General features: G+C 38.6%; 1 protein-coding gene across 2 annotated transcripts in view; it reads right to left on the reverse strand.

Moving 5' to 3' along the window:
* LOC126334575 (acyl-coenzyme A thioesterase 9, mitochondrial-like) overlaps positions 1–20243 on the reverse strand; it is a 91555-nt gene that overhangs the window by 28459 nt on the left and 42853 nt on the right. For both annotated transcript variants that reach the window (XM_049996961.1, XM_049996962.1), the window contains 2 exons: positions 17946–18061; positions 3490–3712 (listed from right to left, as the gene is read on the reverse strand). In XM_049996961.1, the coding sequence (XP_049852918.1) occupies positions 3490–3712; positions 17946–18061 (339 nt within the window). The remainder of the gene's footprint in view (positions 1–3489; positions 3713–17945; positions 18062–20243) is intronic.

The following is a 20243-nucleotide window of genomic DNA, read 5'->3' on the forward strand; positions in this document are numbered from 1 at the left end:
CTACAGTCTCTTCAAACTGTGTTGAGATAGTAGCACAACATATCAACTGCCTGTCATATTGGCTTCTCAAAATAGTTATCTACAGAAAGATGTACATGATCTCAGAAATGAAGTCCTTTCAGAGCTGAACTATTAAAACCTGATTGTTGGGTATAAACAATGAACTAGTCAACAACTTTGCTTGTGTAAGGTATAAAATTCTACCACAGAAACTGAAATGTTATGGCTTTCCCTTTACCTGCTTCACCACCATAATGGAAATCAGATGGTCACATGGATAAACTGCACTACAGTAATAAAATTAACCTCAGAATAGGGAAACATGAGATCGAGAATGTTTATTACTGGGTGTGCTCCTTTTCTAACCTACATAAATGATATTCTGGTGATTTTAAGAGGGCTGCTCAAAAACAGAAATGTTTTCTGATTATGCAAGCATACTAATTAATTATCCAAACTGAACTGTAACAGACACAGTACATATATAGATGACAAGGCCCACTCATGGCTCACAACAGACAGAAATATTAGAAGTGATGTAAGAGAAGTAGCAGTTTATTGAAATGGCTGTTTTTCTTCTAAAATATGAGGTAATCTAATAGTCTGCATACTTTAGAGATTTAGACAGCAGTTGTTGCTGTTGCTTGTTAATGTATAATTTGACTTGTTTCACATCCCTGACAGCTCTTGTTCATGATGGGATTTACAGAATATGATATGTGAATTAAACAGATGAGTGAATTTAATAACACAAAGACTCATGTGTACAATTTAAAGAAAAATATAGCATGCTGGGACCTCAAAGAGGTAGTAGTGACCATACACTAAATGATATGCTATGTTTAAAAAAGTTCCTAGAATCCAAGTGGGCAACAATATAAATTTGAGACTACACATATAGTTAAACTGATTAAGAAACTCAGCAAAGTGTGAGCTTGTTTTTTATGCTTATATTCCCTATTCTCTACTTGAATTGTAGGAAAATGCAATTATAATTAATAAATTATTTATTCAGAAAAATTGAGCGGTAAGAATATAGTGTAAAGTAGGTAACTGCACATCTTGCAGACACATTTTCAGAGATCTAACACATATTTTCCTACGTGGTTCCAGTTGAACTATGATTTTTTTTAAGGGGGACATTGAAAAAATTCAGAGAAGGGCAGCTCATTTTGCATTATCATGAAATAAGGGAGATAACATCCAGATATGATACACGAATTGGGATAGCAGTCATTAAAACACAGGCATTTTTTACTGTTGCAAGACCTTCTCACGAAATTTCAATCACCAACTTTCTCCTCAGAGTGTGAAAATATTTTGTTGGCATCCACCTACATATGGAGAAATGACCATGATAATAAAATAAGAGAAACCAGAGCTCACATGTTAAGAATTATAAGTTCATTTTTCCTGTGCACTGATCAAGAGTGGAACAGTAGAGAAGTAGCTTAAAGGTGGTTTGATGAACCCTGTGTCAGGCACATAAGTGTGAACTGCAAAGTAATCATACAGATGTATATTTTAGACAACAAGTTCCTTGTGGTGGCCATTTATGCAGCAACTATAAATAAATTGCTGTAGCTTACAAGACAAATGCCTTTTGTATGCTCCAGGTTGATTTCTTTATTTCATTTATGTGCCTAGACACATTTTGCCTTTTTAACAAGGCATTTACAATGAGTGTCAGATCAGTGTCTAATTAAATTATCTGAAACTCAGGCAGCTTTCCTTTGTGTGAAACAATTGTTGAAAGCCTCCAAATTTTGATGTAGTCACTGGGTTTCCATAACATAAGACTTAACGTCACATAAATTATTAAAGCTTTATGGTCACGGAACCTTGTGCTGAACACTTTTACAGATCACTTAAATTCTATTTATCAATCAGGAATTGATCCAAGTCTGGCTGACTGGTTGGTGTTATTCTCATTACGACGTTTACAGTAAGATTATATTATTTGACGAGACTGACTAGAATGGCTCTCTGTTTACATTTACTGAGAAATTCTATTTTAAAGCCACCACAAACTATAACATCACATCTTGTTGCACTTACTTTATTTTTGGACCATTCCATTTTTTCCAGAAATATCCTTAATTTGGCTAATGGAGAATGTTATACTACAGCTATTATCAAATGTAACTTTAGAATTTTAATCACTGCCTCCTTGAAGTCTTTTTCACTGCTTTGGAGGGTAATATTACCTATATTAGTAACTTCTATACTGCCTTGGGTGTGCTGCTTCCCTACAGTAGTCAACCAAGGAGGAATTTATGCATTATTAATATATTTAAATGTTCTAATTTGTTGTAAATGGGCTGAACATTTTGGCAAAACATCGTTGTTGCAAATTTTCATGGAATATTTACAGTATCACTACCTTGTGTTTAAATGCTGCTTGTTTGGCACTGTTGTTTCTATTATACAGAAGTTCTTGTGGAGAGCTGATTTGTTTTATGAAATAACACTACTTAGTTTTTCAGCACAATACAATTGAAGTGAATATGTGCTGACTTGAGACAAGACTACTACTACTACTACTACTACTACTACTACTACTACTAATAATAATAATAATAATAACAATAATAATGGTTATTGGCATATTTATAGTCATGGGGTTAGCTAAAATTAATGGGATTTGATCTGAACTGCACTAAAAACTTAACTAAGGCAATAAATGGAGTACAGTATGTTGACCACATTTAGCTTACTGGATTTATTTGAACAGTGGTGTAATAATAATTATTTCACAAATCTGTTACTTCATTTGTAATACTTGGTTGTACTTGTTCATTTGCCTGAGTAATACTAGATATTGCTTAAAATTACCAATTATATTACTGAAAATACTATACAATGCACTATACTATGTTAATTTAAGTACATTTAACTACACTGCACTTAAACCAAAACAAGAAGTTACTGTAATGCCGGCAATTAGCTAGAGGCCAAACAAATTTCAATTTTCATGACTAATTGGTAGTTTTGTTTGTAATTATTCATTGATGATGTGGCAAATTGAACTATCCAATTGCAATGTGCTGAAAATTAAGTTTGCCAAATATTTAAGCTTACTGAAAATTTATGACACGTCATTGAGTGCCATCTCAGAGCTCACATATCCAGAGCAAGTTTAAATCTGCACAATACCCATAGCCCTGATGAACTGCATTGCCTCCATATTCCGTAAAATGTAATAATATTTATTTTAATTCAAAACTGCTAATGGTTATCTTTCTTTTGTAATAATGGGCAGTGCAGCTTCTAGGTCCCTAACAGTGTTGGGCCTGTAACATGTGCAGATACCAGCACCATGTAATCTACAGACATGCCATATCTATGCAAGGGAATTTGTGCTTTCTAGCTCTATCATTTACCAGGACATATAGGATCTACACCATTATGGAGTGCATCTATTTTTCAGGTGAAAAGTGGCTCAACACACAAACAGAAAATATAAAAGAGAGAGAATGCAATACTTACATTCACCACCTCTAAATATTTCCTTTTCTTCTTCAGTTTCGGGCTCAAGAAGGTTCACTATTGCTGGCCCGGATAAAATAGAATTTCGAGCTGCCATGAGGAAAACTGCTCTAGTCAGTTTCTGCCAAGAACCATGCAGTAACTGTTCCAGCCACACAGTCACCTCAATTGAGGACTTCCCAACCCATGATACATGCCCCGACAATCTGATATCACCATCATGCTGTCAAACAAGAAGAATACAACTTTTTAATGTAAACCTAGAAATGAAACATAAATAACAATAAAGATTAGCAATTGGGACCAAACAACATCTGCATAAATATTATGCACATCACTATGGATTCCATGATATATCGTTATTAGTCACAGACTTATTACAATAAAAATAAAAGCTTCAGACAACAATTAATGTCACATTATCAGGATGAAACGTTTACTCTTCTGCTATGTTACACATTTTTGAATCACCAGGACATATTAAAACTACACACTGAATAAAGGCTTGATCTTAGATCTTTGACTTTTGCAGACAACTCTCCCAGCACGAGACAATGTCGACATTCTGTCAATAAGTATGGGACATGATTTTAATCGGCATGGATGTGTCTCCTTTCTAATATACCATATTCAAGAAGAAAATAAAGTGGTACATACTAACATGCATTTGCAACCATCCTCCAGTTTTTTGGAAAAAGAATGGATTGCAGTAACTGAAGTCTAAAATGCCACATTACAGAAATTCCACTTCAAGAATATTAAACAAGAAATCTGATGCAGAAGTCAGTCAGTTGTTATTACTGCTCAATGAAAGTGGCAAACAGATATAACTTTAAAATTTGTGTTGAACTCAACTCAGGCCCCTAACTCTATTCATATTTTCACATTTTGGTGTTTTGCTCAAATTCTAAATGACTTTGCTGGTGATTGGACATTGTTAGATAGTTATTATTGGTAGACAAATAATAGTATGGAATAGAGCACTGCATCTATGGCAGACCAGCATGAATGGTGTTTGTTCCTCACTCGCTGGGTGGGGGCAACACGTGTCTATGTGTCTAGGGAAATATGGACTCTATACAGCTTCATCACAATATAGCAGTGCTAATAGGATTGGCAAGCACTTGAATGCATTTAGAATTAGAATTTCTTTTTACTGTTGATTTTCCATGTAGCAAGCCTATGCTGTACACCTGACATTCAACAAATATTACCAAAGTGGCTTAGAATGATTACATATGATGAAAAATGTGTTTATGGAATATTACATGTTATTGATGGTCACTGATTTAGCTGTGGAACATTAATTTTTTGTGAAGGAAGAGCTGATGACATAGTGCTTTCATTCAGTTTCCAGCTGCAATCACACTGACAATGAGACAGCTTTTGGACAGAATAAATGAAAAATATTTATACTGATGTATGTGACAACTTATTACAATTCTTTACATATAATTAACAAAAGCATTTTAAATAAGCTACATAGTACCCTGTCACAAGGAAACTGAGAACATCAATTAAAAAAACTTATTACAGTTGGTAATGGTAACTACACTGAGTAGAAAGAGGAAGGAAGTGCATCGCTCATGTGCACATTACAGATTCACAACCTATGTGCAATTGAACACATGCATGTGACATCTGCTTGGCTATTGACAACAGACATTTGGCTATTTCATTAGCTGAGGCAGTGTCAGTCATCTTCACTAACTTCTGCCAAGCTATACGAAGTTGACTGACACTCTCTTTCACACACTGCAGACAATTCAGATGGGTCACATGCTAGCAGAATTCCAGTAAAGAATAAAAACGACTGCAGAACAGACAAGACATTGCTTTCTCATTAAGTGTCATTAAATTGTGCCCAACAGCCTATGAACAAGAGCTATAAGCTATAGTTTTCGTGAACTTCTGTACTCAACTTAATTTTGTCATTGTGGCTGCATCATGTTTTCAGTGATTTCTTTCTTTTTATTCTTTTTGCACACTCATGAACATGTCATTGCTTTAAGTGCATAGTAATTAAATATAATAGTAAGTTGGGAAGGAAAACATAAGTAAAAAAAGATAACTGTGAAGAAACCATGGGTAACAAATGAAATACTTTAATTTATCGATGAAAGGAGGAAATACAAAAATGTTCTGGGGAAACTCAGGAATACAGAAATACAAGTCGCTGAGGAATGAAATAAATAGGAAGTGTAGAGAAGCTAAGATGAAATGGCTACAGCAAAAATGTGAAGACATTGAAAAAGAAATCATTGTCGGGAGGACAAACTCAGCATACAGGAAAGTCAAAATAACCTTTGGTGACATTAAAAGCAAGGGTGATAACATTAAGGGTGCAACTTGAATTCCACACTTAAATAAAAAGGAGAGAGTGGATAGGTGGAAAGAATACATTGAAAGCCTCTATGAGGGGGAAGATTTGTCTGATGTGATAGAAGAAGAAACAGGAGTTTACTTAGAAGAGATAGGGGATCCAGTATTATAATCAGAATTTAAATGAACTTTGGAGGACTTAAGATCAAATAAGGCAGAAGGGATAGATAACATTCCATCAGACTTCCTAAAATCGTTGGGGGAAGTGGCAACAAAACGACTATTCATGTTGGTGCGTAGAATGTATGAGCCTGGCAACATAGCATCTGACTTTTGGAAAAGCATCATTCACACAATTCCGAAGACGGCAAGACCTAACAAGTGCAAGAATTATTGCACAATCAGCTTAAAAGCTCATGCAACCAAGTTGCTTACAAGAATACTATACAGAAGAACAGAAAAGAAAATCGAGGATGTGCTAGATGACGATCAGTTTGGGTTTAGTGAAGGTAAAGGCACCAGAGAGGCAATTCTGGCATGTTATTGTTGTGGTTTTCAGTCCTGAGACTGGTTTGATGCAGCTCTCCATGCTGCTCTATCCTGTGCAAGTTTCTTCATCTCCCAGTACCTACTGCAACCTACATCCTTCTGAATCTGCTTAGTGTATTCATCTCTTGGTCTCCCTCTATGATTTTTACCCACCAAGCTGCCCTCCAATACTAAATTGGTGATCCCTTGATGCCTCAGAACATGTCCTACCAACCGGTTTCTTCTTCTGGTCAAGTTGTGCCACAAACTTCTCTTCTCCCCAATCCTATTCAATACTTCCTCATTAGTTATGTGATCTACCCATCTAATCTTCAGCATTCTTCTGTAGCAACACATTTCGAAAGCTTCTATTCTCTTCTTGTCCAAACTATTTATCGTCCATATTTCACTTCCATACATGGCTACACTCCATACAAATACTTTCAGAAATGTCTTCCTGACACTTAAATCTATACTCGATGTTAACAAATTTCTCTTCTTCAGAAACGCTTTCCTTGCCATTGCCAGTCTACATTTTATATCCTCTCTACTTCGACCATCATCAGTTATTATGTTCCCCAAAGAGCAAAACTCCTTTACTACTTTAAGTGTCTCATTTCCTAATCTAATTCCCTCAGCATCACCCGACTTAATCCGACTACATTCCATTATCCTCATTTTGCTTTTGTTGATGTTCATCTTATATCCTCCTTTCAACTGCTCTTCCAAGTCCTTTGCTACTGACAGAATTACAATGTCATCGGCGAACCTCAAAGTTTTTATTTCTTCTACATGGATTTTAATACCTGAATTCTTCTTTTGTTTCCTTTACTGCTTGCTCAATATAGAGATTGAATAACATCGGGGAGATGCTACAACCCTGTCTTACTCCCTTCCCAACCACTGATTCCCTTTCATGTCCCTCGACTCTTATAACTGCCATCTGGTTTCTGTACAAATTGTAAATAGCCTTTCGCTCCCTGTATTTTACCCCTGCCACCTTTAGTATTTGAAAGAGAGTATTCCAGTCAACATTGTCAAAAGCTTTCTGTAAGTCTACAAATGCTAGAAATGTAGGTTTGCTTTTCTTATTCTTTCTTCTAAGATAAGTCGTAAGGTCAGTATTGCCTCACACATTCCAGTATTTCTACGGAATCCAAACTGATCTTCCCCGAGGTTGGCTTATACTAGTTTTTCCATTCGTCTGTACAGAATTCGCGTTACTATTTTGCAGCTGTGGCTTATCAAACTGATTGTTTGGTAATTTTCACATCTGTCAACACCTGCTTTCTTTGGGATTGGAATTATTATATTCTTCTTGAAGTCTGTGGGTATTTCACCTGTTTTATACGTCTTGCTCACAGATGGTAGAGTTTTGTCAGGACTGACTCTCCCAAGGCCATCAGTAGTTCCAATGGATTGTTGTCTACCCCGGGGGCCTTGTTTCGACTCAGGTCTTTCAGTGTTCTGTCAAGCTCTTTACGCAGTATCGTATCTCCCATCTCCTCTTCATCTACATCCTCTTCCATTTCCATAATATTGTCCTCAAGTACATCGCCCTTCTATAGACCCTCTATATACTCCTTCCACCTTCCTGCTTTCCCTTCTTTGCTTAGAACTGGGTTTCTAGCTGAACTCTTGATATTCATGCAAGTGGTTCTCTTTGCTCCAAAGGTCTCTTTAATTTTCCTGTAGGCAGTATCTATCTTACCCCTCGCGAGATAAGCCTGTACATCTTTACATTTGTCCTCTAGCCATCCCTGCTCAGCCATTTTGCACTTCCTGTCGATCTCATTTTTGAGAAGTTTGTATTCCTTTTTGCCTGCTTCATTTACTACATTTTTATATTTTCTCCTCCGCTTATGCCTTTCAAACAGTAAAAGTTGTTCAGTTCAAAACTGGATCATGTTGGTTTGAAATAATAACATTATCAGCAAAATTAAATTCAATATTTCTTCTGTTACCCAAGGATTTCTACTAGCCCTCGTCTTTTTACCTACTTGATCCTCTGCTGCCTTCACTACTTCATCCCTCAAAGCTACCCATTCTTCTTCTACTGTATTTCTTTCCCCCATTCCTGTCAATTGTTCACTTATGCTCTCCCTGAAACTCTGTACAACCTCTGGTTCTTTCAGTTTATCCAGGTCCCATGTCCTTAAATTCCCTCCTTTTTGCAGTTTCTTCAGTTTTAATCTACAGGTCATAACCAATAGATTGTGGCCAGAGTCCACATCTGCCCCTGAAATGTCTTACAATTTAAAACCTGGTTCCTAAATCTCTGTCTTACCATTATATAATCTATCTGATACCTTTTAGTATCTCCAGGGTTCTTCCATGTATACAACCTTCTTTCATGACTCTTAAACCAAGTGTTAGCTATGACTAAGTTGTGCTCTGTGCAGAATTCTACCAGGCACTTCCTCTTTCATTTCTTAGCCCCAATCCATATCCACCTACTACGTTTCCTTCTCTCCTTTTTCCTACACTCGAATTCCAGTCACCCATGACTATTAAATTTTCGTCTCCCTTCACTATCTGAATAATTTCTTTTATTTCATCATACATTTCTTCAATTTCTTCGTCATCTGCAGAGCTAGTTGGCATATAAACTTGTATTACTGTAGTGGGTGTGGGCTTTGTATCTATCTTGGCCACAATAATGCGTTCACTATGCTGTTTGTAGTAGCTTACCCGCATTCCTATTTTCCTATTCATTATTAAACCTACTCCTGCATTACCCCTATTTGATTTTGTCTATCTTGGCCACAATAATGCGTTCACTATGCTGTTTGTAGTAGCTTACCCGCATTCCTATTTTCCTATTCATTATTAAACCTACTCCTGCATTACCCCTATTTGATTTTGTGTTTATAACCCTGTAGTCACCTGACCAGAAGTCTTGTTCCTCCTGCTACTGAACTTCACTAATTCCCACTATATCTTACTTTAACCTATCCATTTCCCTTTTTAAATTTTCTAACCTACCTGCTCGATTAAGTGATCTGACATTCCACACTCCGATCCATAGAATGCCAGTTTTCTTTCTCCTGATAACGACATCCCCTTGAGTAGTCCCCGCCCAGAGATCCTAATATTTTAGCCAAGAGGACGCCATCATCATTTAATCATACAGTAAAGCTGCATGCCCTCGGGAAAAATTACGGCCGTAGCTTCCCCTTGCTTTCAGCCATTCGCAGTACCAGCACAGCAAGTCTGTTTTGGTTATTGTTACAAGGCCAGATCAGTCAATCATCCAGACTGTTGCCCTTGCAACTACTGAAAAGGCTGCTGCCCCTCTTCAGGAACCACATGTTTGTCTGGCCTCTCAACAGATACCCCTCCGTTGAGGTTGCACCTACGGTACGGCTATCTGTATTGCTGAGGCACGCAAGCCTCCCCACCAACGGCAAGGTCCATGGTTCATGGGGGGAGGAATTCTGGCATAGTGGTTAATAATGGAAGAAAGACTAAAGAAAAATTAAGACACATTCATAGGATTTGTCGATGTGGAAAAAGCGTTTGACAATGTAAAATGGTGCAAGATTTTTGAAATTTTGAAAAAAAGTAGGGGTACTTTATAGGGAGAGATGAGTCATATGCAAAATGTACAATGGCCAAGCGGGAATAATAAGAGTGGACGACCAAGAATGAAGTGCTCGTATTAAAAAGGGTGTAAAAGACAAGGACATGGCCTTTTGCCCCTGCTGTTCAATCTGTACATCGAGGAAGCACTGATGGAAACAAAAGAAAGGTTCAGGAGTGGAATTAAAATTCAAGGTGAAAGGATATCAATGATACAATATGCTGATGACATTGCTATCCTGAGTGAAAGTGAAGAAGAATTACATGATCTTCTGAACGGAATGAACCATCCAATGAGTACAGATATGGACTGAGAGTAAATCAAAGAAAGATGAAGGTAATGAGAAATGTAAGAATGAGGACAGCAAGAAACTGGACTTTGGGATTGATGGTTACGAAGTAGATGAAGTTAAGGAATTCTGCTACCTAGGCAGTAAAATAAACAACGACGGATGGAGCAAGGAGGACATCAAAAGCAAACTAGCAATGGCAAAAAGGGCATTCCTGGCCAAGAGAAGTCTACTAATATCAAATATCGGCCATAATTTGAGGAAGAAATTTCTGAGAATGTACGTCTGGAGTACAGAATTGTGTGGTAGTGAATCATGTACTGTGGGAAAACTGTAACAGAAGAAAATCGAAGCATTTGAGATGACAGACTGATGTTGAAAATTAGGTGGGCTGATAAGATAAGGAATGAGGAGGTTCTGTGCAGAATCGGAGAGGAAAGGAATATGTGGAAAACACTGATAAGGAGATGTGACAGGACGATAGGACCCTGACCCGCAGTTCTGGGTGACTGTCCCAAAATTTACCTCTTTTCTTCAACCTCTCCAGTCCTTTTCCTTCACCCTTCTTCCTTTCCCTTCAAACCTTTTGCCTGAAGGAGGAGCCACTGGCTCTGAAAGCTTGCCAGTCACACAGTTTTTTGTGTGTGTGTTCTGCCGTCGTTTGCTGAGTAAATTTTTTGTCTATCCAATTGCATAAATTGCATGGCATTTAGTCAATCTGTAGTGTTCTGTATCAGTCAGTAATTGCAATTGCTGTATCATTCAGCTTGTTCATTCAGAGGGTCATAGTTTTTAAATGACTGAAGTGGTCGTTCTGCATCTAAATGTAGTTGTCTGTAATGCTACTTATCAAATTTTGTTAGAAGAATTTGAGAGTTTTTGAGTTACAGACATGTGACATAACTGTGAAAGTTTCTAACTAAAAACTGATTATTAAATATTTCAGGCAATAAACCTTATGAACTACACCAGTAAATTAGACTATAGTGTCATGTAAAGTAATTATTTACTTTTGAAGATGCTTTAATTAGCTGAGGAAGATTTATGAAGATGAATTTCCATGAGACTTAAGAGGTGCAAAACACTTGGTATCTTTACAGTCTACAGTGCATTGTTTTGATGTAAATGTTCCAGTGCTCTGTCAAATTATTCTCACAGTACCATATGCCCACTCTTCTTCATCTACTTCCTCTTCTTTTTTCATAATATTATTTATTGTTTAACCTTATCTGATTTGAGCCATTAGGCCCCCTCTTGCATCAGACCAGGGTTTCACATGTACAGTATCTTTTTTACGTCATAGTACCTAAGAAATAACAACTTTAATATGACAAATAGTATTAAAATGATTTGAGTGTCTATAGTGACAATTTGAGTAAATAATACTGACTATTAACTAATGCAGTTAATACTGGCAGCACCTGTACTACTGCTGCTGCTGCCGCCAATTATAGTGATAACAGTAGTAATGATAATAATAATAATAATAATAATAATTATAATTATAATAATGATAATGGAATTTATAGGTGTACAACACAGGTGTTTACTGATACAGCTCGTTCTGGGGTAAGGAAATTTATCGAGACTGCACCAGCTAAGAATACTGGCAAATAAGGAAGATCCAGTTGTAAAGATGGTTGTACAAGTGTAATGAGTGCATACAGGAACAGTGGTAATCTTTATTGTTGTTTTAGCAGATAAGTCATAACTCTCTTCTGAAGCTGGAGATGTTGTTCAGTTCTCTAACATGATGCAGCAAGTTATTCCAGAGTGGCGTTCCTGCTGCTGAGAAGGACTTCGAGAAAGTGGCTGAAAAATGGAGTGGGACAGAAAGGATATTGCTGTGATGGGAACAAGTGTTTCTGCTATCTTGTTCAGACAAGTCAAGGAGAGATATGGGAGACACTGCAGGTTATAAGACAGTAGAGAAGACTGAGGGTATGGAAATCTCCATGCTCCAAGATAGCTGTGAATATGATGGTGAAATATGATAAAAGAATCAATCATCATACATGTAATGAGCACAGGCATTCATAAACATTTCCAGGTGCTGTGAGCTTTCCTGAGAAAGGCCTTGCAGGATAACAGCACTACAATTAATAATTGGAAGTATAAGTGTTTGTACAAGTTTATTTTTCAAGTCAAGGAAGAAGAGATTTTTATATTCTTGTACGGCATGGCGAGATGCTGATACACTTTTACACACTGCAGTTATGTGCTCTGTCCAATTTAGATTTTCATCTATGATTACTCCTAGACTACTCCTGTTGAAGGACATACATTGATATTTGTCCCTTTCAGGGTTAAAGATGGTAGGGATTCCCAATAATTTGGGCTAATGGGCCTAGAATGACCAACCAGTACCATTTGGGTTTTGGATTGTTTGAGTTTAACCCTATATCCTCCACCCATTTTGATAGTCCACACAGGTCAGTAGTGAGATTCTCAATGGCTGTCTTTGGGTTTATTAGTTTTGCACTTACAAGAAACTCTTCAAATGAGAGGTTGCAAAAGGCCAGTGATGTTTACGGCATTAAATGCCCCACATATTGTCTACCATGCAACCACAATATTGGTTGGTGATGACAACAGGAGGCAGGACTGGAAGTGTCCAATGGTGAGTGCATCATCAGGCTATGCGGCGTAGTTGAGCTGCTTAATCAACGGGTAACTCACAACAATGCTACTGGTATTGATACAAAGCAGCGCAATGACAATGCTAAACAAACCAAACATTGTATTATGTTTATGAAAACAGTTAGTGAAGTTCACATTTTGTCAGAATTTTAGAGACTGAGAAAGAAGTGTCAGATGAAATACTAGTGTTACTGCAAGACTAGTCAGTGGAATGCGTGGTGTCACGTACACTCAACTGGTGTGGACAAAGTACATGGGTACAATGAAGGCAGTTCATGCTTAACAAGTGAAAATGATACTGAAACAGGTGCTTTTGCTTGATTTCTGGTCTGCACACAAACTTCTCTAGAGCACACTATCCCGCTTGAAAATTGTGACACTTTAATTCATACCACCTGGAAACAATGGACAAATTCAGCCTCTGGGTGTTTGTTTTTTCCATGCCTATAAAACATATTATTGCCCTATCCACAGCTACACATTAAAGAATAGCCATTTCACAGTAAGTTCCACAAGAGATTGTTTCATATTCAGTTGCATGCCATCACATTTCATCAGTTCTCATCATCCCATTACACCAATATGATTCTGTATGCATTCTTTAAGAGTGGACATCTACCTGAACATCCTGCATAGTTTGTAATTCCCAAGGAGTCTGCCTTCAATCTTGATGGTGCGAATCTTTGTGATCACTGTGGCACGCCATTTTATATTCAGTGTTCATGGTGCAAGTTAATGATTTGTTTTAAAAATTTCTTGACTGTCAACAATATTCATTTGATGAATGTAATGGGTTCATTCCATAGATCTCTGCACCACCCAGACACTCATTTTCTGTCACCCTCAAGATGCACAAAGCTAGAAAAGAGATTAGGCAGTAGTTGTTACCATCAGACCTATCCCCCCATATATGCAATGGTTTAATAACAGCATATTTCAGCCTATCCAGAGAAATGCCCTGTTTCAGTGTACATATGTGGCTGAGAATCCTACTTATTTCTTGGGAACTAGTTTTCAGTGCTCTAGTGTCTGTTGGAAATGCGATGAATTCCACATAAATTTTTATTTTTAAGTGAATTTATTATTTTCCTAATTTCAGTAGGAGATGTGGGCTGAATTTCAATTTTATCAAACTGTATAGGTATTTTTCTAATGGACAACTGGATCCTATATTCTCTACAGCACTTAAAAAGTGATTATTAAAATCTTTTCTGCTTCTATTTGTTGACAAACTTTTCACCGCATTTTACAGAAATAGTCTTCCTGTGCTTTCAGTTTCTCTATTTCCTTTTTAACAGTAATCCAAATTGTTTTACATTTCTTATCAGAGGTGTTAATCTCAGACAAATGCACATACTTCTGGATTTTGTAATAACTCTTCTGAATACAGTGCAGTAGTTTTTATAATGTTTGACTGTTCCTGAATCATTACTCCTTCTAGTTATAAGATACATTTCCTTTCCTGTTTAAAAGATATTTTTATCCCTTAAGTAAGCCATGTTTTTTAGATGGTTTCTTACAATTATGTTTAATCATTTCCCTACAGAAACTGTTTTCAAACATACTCACAGAGGTCTCATGAAACAGGTAACATTTTAAATTAGCATCAAGTTCCCTATACACCTTATCCCAGTGTAACTGTGGCAGCCTTTCCCTAAAATTTGCAACTGTTAAATTGTTAACTGAATGCATTATTTTGGAGGACTGTTTTGCATTACTGTATGCAGCTATGTCATACACTGAAACTAGCTGTGTATCATGATCAGAAAGACCATTCTTGACAGGAAAAGGTTTTATTTGATTAAATTTATCATGGTCAATAAAAACATTATGTATGTGCTGCTTTCCTGTACTACCTGAGTAGGAATATCAATATTGGTCAGTCTCTTTCAGAAAATCTACATTGAAATCCCCACAAACAATTATTTACTTCCCATTGTCTGACAGATAACACAACAAAGAACCCAGGCTTTTCAGAAATAGCTGAAAATTTCCCAATGGGGACCTACGCAGAGCTGCAATTATAAAAGTACCACTATTACATTTTTTACACTATGATAAATTTTAAGATATATGGCAACTCCATCTCTCTCTATAGTGTCCCTACTTACATGTGCAGAAAGTGTATATGCACCTACATATATCTTTCATATTTGTGACTATATGATCTTCAGACAGGGGTTGTACATATATTCCACCCTCAGTTTCAAAATCTTCTAGACAAACAAGGAGCTCATCTACTTCATTGTTTAATTGCCTGATATTCTGATGCAGTATACTAACATTATTTTTCACTGTACTTTTAAGAGAATCTTGTAATATTTTAACATCTCTAGTAGGTACCTGTCTGATCTTCTCATTAAGTGTCCAATGTTTCAACAGTGAATTAATTTCATTCAATGTTGAAACATTGGACATTGATCTTACCCTGATATTATGTTCCAGTGGGCAATAGTGTGTCAAAAATAAGCTTCATCATTTGGACTGTGATGCCATCATGTCCAGTAGATGCTGATCTGATATGCATAAAGTGATTGATGAGTCTGTTTTGTTTGTGGTTAGTTTGTGATTGAGGTAATGTGAAGTGCCGGTTCAGTTCTTTTGCTTGGACAAATGGATCAGCTGCAGGTTTTTACTTTGCCTATACCAAGACAATGCAGGTTTTTTTTCCATATGACAGCTGATCTATTTCTGCTGCTATTTAATGTATGGACATTCCTGAGGTTTGCATTTCTTACAACTTGAATAACTCTTTCCCACTTCTGCTTACAAGCAATAAAATTTTCAGGCATGGGGCACAGTTTGTATGCTCAATGTGCAGTGCCTCCGAGATTCATGAGCTGTTTTAGTTCTTCAGAAAGGCATGGCACAAGTTTCCTTCTTACTTTTCCAGTATTTAAGGGAGCATATTTGTTATGTAGTTGAGCAAGTTTTTTAGTAAATCCATGAAGTTTATCATTTATGTGCAATAAGGGAATAGAAGAAATCCCCCCAAACTCTTTCTTGCACATAAGTTGCAAGTTAAGATAAATTAAAGAGTTTCAAGTCTTGTTATGTAGTCAGTTGTGGTTTCTTTCAGAGACATCATGAAAATTAAGTCATCAACAAACATGCCAGGTGCAGATATTTGAGAGGTATGAATTACTGTATTTGGGGATTTTGTTGCAAATATATCTTTCAGAGTGTGACCACTGACCTTATGATGTGTAGGAGCAAGGTGAAGTAGTGAAATGTTTGAAGAAGAAAGCATCCACTTAAATTTCACACAGGAAGGACTATTGTACAGGAAATTTATGTTAATGTTGCCAGTATTAATTATATGCTCATATGTCCATTCGAGACTTGAAAGAGGAGTTTCGAAGCAGGCAAACCTGCCTACTTTAGGATGCTTGTCCAGGACATACATCATGCATTTTCTGTTACCGGATTTGATCTCTATGAACATATATTCCACTTGTTTATCTTCATTTTTGTTGGATGTGTGCAGCACAGTAGCATATGTATGCTCCCCCATCTGTTGTCTTAGAAAGATGTAGCTGTCTAGACTTAGCGAACTTGTGGGAATATTCTGTTTCAGCCAGGTCTCTGACAAAAGGATTACATGGATATCTGTGTCTTGAAATATATGATGGAACTCATCGAGATGAGCTGGTAGAGACTGGGCATGTGCAATGTGCAACTTGGTATGTTCAGGTGCGAAGCTCATGAAGATGCCACTGCTGGACATTAGCAACTCTGGGTTAGGGCTGGTGAGGCAATAATGGAGAGTGAAGTGCACTGAGGTAGGGGAGCATGGTTTCCCAGATGTGAAAGCACCAGGTATCTCTAGGGAGGTGTAGAGATTTTGGGGCCAAGCACAGTGAGCTTTGCAGCGGTTGTTAAACAGCCAACTAAGGCAGATGACTGAGTGATACCACTGTGGCATGGTCCATGGTTTTGGGGGGCTTTCATCTCTCCCCTTCCCCGCCCAAAGCACGGCCGGAAGGCCGTTGCCGGCCGCGGAAAGGACATAGCACAGCAGTGTGCTTAACCGCTGAAACCATACAGGGTGCGCCTCTGCCTCTTCAGTGTGTACACCACGTCCATGGCCATCACAGTCTTCTGCTTGACGTGCTCAGTGTACATCACCGCGTCATGGATCACGTTCTCCAGGAACACCTTCAGCACTCCGCAGGTCTCCTCGTAGATCAGGCCCGAGATGCCGCCCCTGCGAGCCAGGCAGCGGATAGCGGGCTTCATGATGCCCTGGATGTTGTCGAGCACCTTGCGGAGCCGCTTGGCGCCACCCTTGCCAAGCCCCTTTCCTCCCTTGCTGCAGCAGGTCACTCTTCTTCTTTTCGAGAAACATGCACAAACAGCAGCTGCAGCTGCTCCTCACCCGGTGCTTGTGAGTTGGCTAGTATTTAATATTGGAGGGCTGTGTGGAGGGTAAAAACCATAGAGGGAGACCAAGAGATGAATACACTAAGCAGATTCAGAAGGGTGTAGGCAGCAGTATGTACTGGGAGATGAAGCAGCTTGAACAGGATAGAGTAGCATGAAGAGCTGCATCAAACCAGTCACAGGACTGAAGACCACAACAACAACAACAACAACAACAAGTAGCCATATTTAGTTTAATTTAGTACTATGTTTGTATCTGCCAGTGTACAAAAATGTTCAAATGTACAACAAATGATATAAAAGTAAATAGAGCAGTAAAGGGAAGGTTTGCATGAAAACTATAGTGTTTCACTTGGGATGGTCTTGTTGGAGATGTGTGACTTTGCCTTCCTCTGATGAGTGAACTGACTTTCACAGTCACTAGTAGAGAGACCCACAGGAGAAATGTGGAGTCTGAATCATAGAGCAATTTGAATTTTATACCACACAAAACATTATGATGTGAGCACAATAATAAGTATGCTATGACTGACCTCCGATTGAAACTCTGTTGGATAATACTGAAGGATTCAGCGATCAAGTCATAAACCATTTACAACCATTATTTATAATTTTTCTGAAAGGGCAACCTATATGATGGTACCGACAGTACAAACATGCTGACTGGTCATTTTATATTCCAACTGTAGCATTGTTAGCACAACTTCTTACCTTAGGAGTTATGTCAGTGAAATCAATTTGATCAACAAGCACAGTGACAATTACATATGGCGTTGGTTGTCCAGCTGGCTTTCTTGGGTTCAAGATGTGCTTGTGAGCCACCCAAGCTGTTGAGAAAATTTTTTTGTATATTATTACGGTTTGATAAAATAGCAAGACATTTTTACAAGAATTGTGTGTTCTGTCAGAAATAAGGTTGAATTTTAGAGAAACAATATCTGAAATGAATTATTATTTGGATGCATCCAAGCAAAGGAATTATAGTGATACAGATTGCTAGAAAAGAAATCAGAGAAACAAAATTGCAGGGCAAACAGTGACTGGGGAAAGGGAACAACTCAACAAGACTGAAAATGTTGTTAAGTTTGCAGGTGACATCATTTATTGGCGGTAACTACAGAACACACATACACCTGCACCTGCACTTCCACACCAACTATATCCCAGCCAACTACACTGTAACAGCACTTCATCTCGAATGGGGTGAGGGGTTGTATTGGATGAACTGGATGAGTGGGGAAAGGAGGCTAGGCCAGGGACAGGAGGGTTGGAAGGAATGGAGGCTGATGCTGGGTGGTAACCGTGAGCTCGCTCTGGTGCAGACAGCAGATGTTATGTGCTGTGCGCACTGATGTGGGAGGGTGGTGTGTTAGGAATAAATATATAAGAGGAAGATATGAGTGTAGAATAAGTTTTGTATGAGGCATGAGGACAGGGGTGGAGGTGGATTTAAATCTGGGACAGGAGCTAATGGAGACTAAAGCCAGGAGGATTGTGAGATTGTAGGATGTGTTGTAAAGATTATTCTCATCTAAATAGATCAGAGAAACTGGTATTGCAGGAAGGGGGAAAGAGGAAATCCAGATGGCACTGGTTATACACACATCAAAAAAAGTTTTTCATATTTCTGCCTTTTTTATTGCTCACGAAAACCACACATCGAATGTTGTACCACCATACAGCAAGACCTTCACAGGTGGTGGTCCAGATATCTGTACACACCGGTACCTCTAATACCCAGTAGCACACCCTCTTGCATTTATGCATGCCTGTATTTGTCGTGGCATACTACCCAAAAGTTCATTAAGGCACTGTTGGTCCAGATTGTCCAACTCCTCAACAGCGATTCGGCGTAGCTCCCTCAGAGTGGTTGGTGAGTCATGTAATCCATAAACAGTCCTTTTCAATCTATTCCAGGCATGTTTGATAGGGTTCATGTCTGGAGGACATGCTGGCTACTCTAGTTGAGCGATGTCGTTATCCTGAAGGAAGTCAACCACAAGTTGTGAACGGTGGCGGTACGAATTACCATCCATGAAAATGAATGCCTCGCCAATATGCTGCCCATATCATTACACTATCAGCCTGAGGAAGGCATTCACATACCGTACAGCCGTTACGGTGCCTTCCATGACTACCAGTGGCGTATGTCGGTCCCACATAATGCCACCCCAAAACAGCAGGGAAAATTCACCTCGCTGCAATTGGTGGACAGTGTGTCTAAGGTGTTCAGCCTGACCAGGTTGCCTCCAAACACATCTCCGACGATTGTCTCGTTGAAGGCTTATGTGACACTCATCGGTGAAGAGAACGTGATGCCAATCCTGAGCGGTCCATTTGGCATGTTGTTGGGCCCATCTGTACTGCACTGCATGGTGTCGTGGTTGCAAAGATGGACCTCGCCATGGACGTCGGGAGTGAAGTTGCCCATCACGCAGCCTATTGCACACAGTTTGAGTCTTAAGACAACGTCCTGTGGCTGCATGAAAAGCATTATTCAACATGGTGGCATTCCTGCCATGGTTCCTCCAAGCCGTAATCCATAGGTAGCAGTCATCCACTGTGTGTCTGTGTGTGTGTGTGTGTGTGTGTGTGTGTGTGTGTGTGTGTGTGTGCGTGTGTGTTTGAGGTTTATGGGCGCAAAACAGCGTGGAGATCAGCGCCCAAATGCATAAAAACAGGAACACATGCAGTGAAGGGACTAAGACGAACAGCGAACAAGGAGAACAGCTAAGAGGCACAGACCTGATGCAGTTCCAAATCCTCACATACACGGGCAAAACAAGAGGAGAAGGAACACACTAAAAATGGAAAGTAAACACAAGGAAAGGAGAACAGAGATTGAATGGCAACAAGGAGGTAATCATGACTGACGGACCTCTTACCTAAAACCTGGGTGAGCCAGTCACCCAGCAGCACATTAAAACCCTCTCCCTAAAATCCGAGGCAACAAATTGGACAGGACACAAAACCGTAAGACCTTAACCACAGTCGTTGTGTCGTCTTGCG

This window comes from Schistocerca gregaria, chromosome 2 (assembly GCF_023897955.1).
Source record: "Schistocerca gregaria isolate iqSchGreg1 chromosome 2, iqSchGreg1.2, whole genome shotgun sequence".
Taxonomy (NCBI): Eukaryota; Metazoa; Arthropoda; class Insecta; order Orthoptera; family Acrididae; genus Schistocerca; species Schistocerca gregaria.